The sequence below is a fragment of the Carlito syrichta genome, unplaced genomic scaffold, assembly GCF_000164805.1.
Source record: "Carlito syrichta isolate Samal-C Ts95f unplaced genomic scaffold, Tarsius_syrichta-2.0.1 Scaffold304449, whole genome shotgun sequence".
Lineage (NCBI taxonomy): Eukaryota > Metazoa > Chordata > Mammalia > Primates > Tarsiidae > Carlito > Carlito syrichta.
Window position 1 is genome coordinate 168,515 of NW_007248545.1, and position 4,480 is coordinate 172,994.

The 4,480-nt window shown below is 55.2% G+C and overlaps 1 protein-coding gene across 3 annotated transcripts in view; it reads right to left on the minus strand.

Moving 5' to 3' along the window:
- Positions 1 to 4,480, minus strand: part of SCNN1B (sodium channel epithelial 1 beta subunit) — a 50,526-nt gene that overhangs the window by 3,222 nt on the left and 42,824 nt on the right. For 2 of the 3 annotated variants that reach the window (XM_008059940.1, XM_008059941.1), the window contains 2 exons: positions 4,232 to 4,339; positions 1,057 to 1,174 (listed from right to left, as the gene is read on the minus strand). In XM_008059940.1, coding sequence (XP_008058131.1) covers positions 1,057 to 1,174; positions 4,232 to 4,339 — 226 coding nt within the window. The remainder of the gene's footprint in view (positions 1 to 1,056; positions 1,175 to 4,231; positions 4,340 to 4,480) is intronic. The other variant, XM_008059942.1, reaches the window with a different exon arrangement.

The following is a 4,480-nucleotide window of genomic DNA, read 5'->3' on the forward strand; positions in this document are numbered from 1 at the left end:
AGGGTGACTGGCAGGAGTACAGCTTTTCCTTTTTGTATGTCCATCACAGGGATGTAAGAGGTCAGTCTACTGCTGACAGCATTCATCAGTGTTTGGACTCCACCACACCAGGGCTCCCAGACCTGGGCTCCAGCGGGGTATGAGCCCAGAGGGGGCCCTTCCTCTCCTGTGACTTCGGGTTTCTTTCAGGCCACCGGCAGGCCACTGTCATGATGGTGGCTTCCTTACCCTCCCTCCCATCCAGTTCCCTGTAGAGAGATCTGGTGAGCCCCACAGATGTGGATACATGCTGAGGATGGACACACAACCTTGTGCATGTGTGTGTGTGTACAAAAGCAGAGTGTACAAACACAGAGCCTGGAAGCAATTTATGCCTGTGCATAAACCTCCAGCAATGCACTGCAGTCCCAGAGGGCTCTTGGACATTAGACTCAAGCACAGAGATGCTCCTTCTCCTGTGCATTCAAAGACATGAGTGTCTTTGGGAGCCAAGGTGGAAGGATTGCTTGAACCCAGGTGTTCAAGATCAGCTTGGGCAACATAGCAAGGCCTCATCTCTATAAAAAATATAAAAATAAAAATAAAAAAATCAGCTGGGCATAGTGGCACATGCCTGTAGACCCAGCTACTTGAGAGGCTGAGGCTAGAGGATCACCTGAGCCTAGGAGGTCAAGGCTGTGGTGAGCTGTGATTGTGCCACTGCACTCTAGCCTGGGTGACAGAGTGAGACCCTGACACAAACAGAAAGGAAGCAAGGAAGGAAGAAAAAGAAAGAAAACACGAGCATATGCACATACACTCTGGCCAACAGCATACAGACAAGGTCCATGGGGACAAATCCACTCCCGACCTGCATGTTTCCAGCCTGTGTGCCACAGAACCAAGGAGGAGAGAGGGGCCAGTTCTTGCACAAAGAAGGCCCAGGGGGGGATTTGCAGGGGGCATGGTGGACTGTGCGGGAGCCGCCCTACATCCCTGGGCCCTGTGGAGGGTGCTGAGCTCCGCCCCTTCCCCTGGCTCCAGAGTTGGGCACTGGCGCCCCGGGCCTCCGCTCACCCCAGTCTGGGAAGTCCCGGGTGTTGCAGTATTTCTCCCCGTGGGGCAATGGGTACAGGTAGTGGCCGCAGCTGCAGTTGCGGATCATGTGGTCTTGGAAGCAGGAGCGAAGACAGGCCTGGGGATGGGGCATGGACACAGGCACAGCTGGAGATGCTCCCACCCCAGCACTGTGGGAAGGAGCCCAGACAGGTGACGCCCAGGCCAAGAGAGAGGTGGCCCCGGGTGGAGAAGCCATGATGAGATGCCTGGATAAACCCTGCAGTCAGGATGTGGCTTGCAGCAGGTCCCCGGACCCCATAGAAGGGCTCACGCCAGACCCCAGCAGCCTGAGTCTCATTGTTCTGAGCTGGGGCCCGCATGGGTGAGCATGGGACATGGTGGCTTGCCCCAGATAATAAAGCCCAGAGGATGCCAGCACCCTCCTGTGTTCCTGACATCTCTGGACCCAGAGGGGCAGCCAGCAGGACAGGCAAGCTTGCTCTGCGCCCCCTCCTTCTACAGGGAGACACCCTGGGAAGGCAGGAAGGATGGTCTCTGATTATCCTGACACACGGCTGATGACAGAGCATCCCCTGGGGGTGAGGGGAGAAAGAAGAGGAGACTTAGGTAGCCCCTGGGGGCAGGGTGTGGTGAGTCCCCACTCACTTGGCCCCCAAGTTGCCCAGGCTGATCTTGAGCCCCTGGGTTCAGGCAGTCCTCTCGCCTCTGCTTCCCAAAGTGCTGGGACTTTCAGGTCATTCTGACTAGGTTTCAGTCCACTCAGAGACCAACTGTGTGTCCCGGGGCCAGTCCTTAACCTCTGAGCTTCAGCTTACTCATGGGGGAAAAAATGATCATCACACCAGTCTCCTGAGGTCAGGAGGATTCAGTGTGGTGTCAATGCTCAGGAAGCACTGATGGATGGAGTCTCTGTTACTCCTGTTTCTTTGCCCGTCCAGTTTCCTGAGACCTGACGACCCTGCACTCCTTGCTCCAGCCTCCCTTGCTGGCTCCTCTGCCTCTCTCCACTCAGCCCCAGCTCTCCACACCAGCATCCCTGAGTCCTCCTCTCCTGCTCCTCCTGCAGGCTCCTTCTCAGGCTAACAAGTCCTGCCCTTCTATTTCCCTCGTGGGGTCTGTGGGCTCCCGAGGGCAGGAAATGGGGGCTGGCTGGCCAATTAGATGGCATGGCCAGGAGGAGCCAGAATTGGGGCTGAGGGAGGCAGTGGGGTCAGAGGAGAAGCTCTGTCTTATATTCTTTTTTATTTTTTAAGAGGCAGGGTAGCCGGGCACGGTGGCTCACGCCTGTAATCCCAGCACTCTGGGAGGCAGAGGCGAGAGGACTGCCTGAGCCCAGGGGCTCAAGATCAGCCTGGGCAACTTGGTGAGACCTCATCTCTACAGTACATTTTTTTAAAAAAGCTGGGTGTGGTGACGCACGCCTGTGGTTCCAGCTACTTGGAAGGCTGAGGTGGAAGGATCGCTTGAACCCGGCAGGTGGAGGCTGCAGTGGCTGTGAGTGTGCCACTGCACTCCAGCCTAGGAGACAGAGACCCCAAATAAAAAAAAAAAAAGAAAAAAAAGATAGAGTCTCACTCTGTGGTTCAGGCAATCATAGCTCACTATAGCCTTGAACTGGGTCCAAGTGATCCTCCTGCTTCAGCCTCCTAAGTAGCTGTGACTACAGGCATGAGCCACTGCACCTGGCTAATTTAAAAAAATTTTTGTAGTGACGGGGGTCTTGCAATGTTGCCCAGGCTGGTCTCAAACTCCAGGATTCAAGTATTCTCCTGCTGCAGCCTCCTAAGTAGCTTGGGACTACAGGTGCGTGCCATCACACTGGCAGACCTTGCTGTCTCATCTGGAAAGCAGGAGCCCTCCCCAGGTTCTGTGACCAGGGCTGGGGTGGCCCAGGCCTGCTCCTGCCTGAAAGTAGTCAGAGCTCCTGGCTAGTGTCTGGCTCTTTGCTGAGGTTTCCGGCCTGCGTGGCTACTGTCCTGGAAGAAGCAAGAGTAGCAGCTTCCCCGGAAGGAGGTCTTTGGGGCTGAGGCCTCCTTCTCCATGGTTCCCATCTCCCTGTGGTGCCCAGTGTGTCTGTCTATCCCTCCAGTGGCTCTGAAGATCCCCAGAGTTTCTCATGGCAGATAGAAGCCCCTTCAGATGGGAGGTGGCCAAATCAACCAGGCAGTAGGCAGGCAGGCACCAGGAGGGACAATCTATTGTGACTAAGGCAAAAGGGAAAACCCTGCCAAGCTTGGGGCTTCCGGACAGGGAGGCAGGCACTGGACTATCCCCTTGTTATGCCTCAGTTTCCTTATCTGCCAAGAAGATTCGTCTGAGAGAGGAAGTGTCAGCGAGAGGTCACTTTTGCCATCTTTGCAAAGGATTCACTCTGCCCTCTCCAGTGAGACTGGGTCTGGGGACAGGTCTAGGCTGATCCTGGAGATCAGAACAAGAGGGACACCCTAGCCAGGAGTGGTGGCTCATGCCTGTAACGCCAGCCTTTTGGGAGGCTGAGGTGGGAGGATTACTTGAGACTGGGAGTCTAAGACCAGCCTGGGCAACATAAGGAGACCCCATCTCTTTTTAAAAAAAAGAAAGACAATTATATACACACACAAAGGCCCCAGCTACAGCAAGTAGGATTGAAGGCAGATATAAAGAGGGACTTCTCAGGTAAATTGATGAGGTGTTTAGACTAGGCTCTGTAGATCCCAGTGTCTTCATTCTTAAAATGGAAATGTAATAGTATCTGCATCTTAGGGTTGTTATGAGGACTAAATGATTTAATAATATAAATAACTTCCAACAGTGCCTGCCTAGCACATTCACCTGTTATTATTAGTATATCAGTATATGCTGCTCTTATTAATATACTACTGCCTCGTGGTGGGGGTTGAAGGGATCAGATGATAATGTGGGACTCCCTAGTGTGACCTAAACTTTGTTTTCCTCTTGGAAGACCCCTGAATGAGAGCCCTATAATCCTGGGTGGCTCCCAGGGCACACCTGTGCTCTTGGGGACAAGAGGTGGCCAGCCCTGGGCCCTGGTGAGAAGCCAGGGATGGTACTGGTTCCACAGTCCTCAGGGTGCCCCATGGCCACCTCCAAAAGTCAGTAGAGCCAGCCTCGCCAGGGCCCTGTAGGGGTGGCCAGAGGCCCCACGGCCACAGGGCCTGCACCGTCTTCCCACCTGGATGGAATAGGTCGTGTTGTAGTCGCTGTAGAAGTTTTGGATGGGGACGTCGGAGCCGTTCACGGTGCACGGGCTGTAGGGCTCGCCCATGCGCTGCAGCTTGTCCTGTGTTCAGAGGGGTTGCTGGAGGCGCCCCGGCCACCCCCTCCCAGCCCCCTCTTGCTCTTCCTCCCACATCAGCCACGCGGGAACTGGGGATGGAGAGCTGGAGGTCCCAGCAGGCGCCAGAGGGGGCGCCAGAGGGCC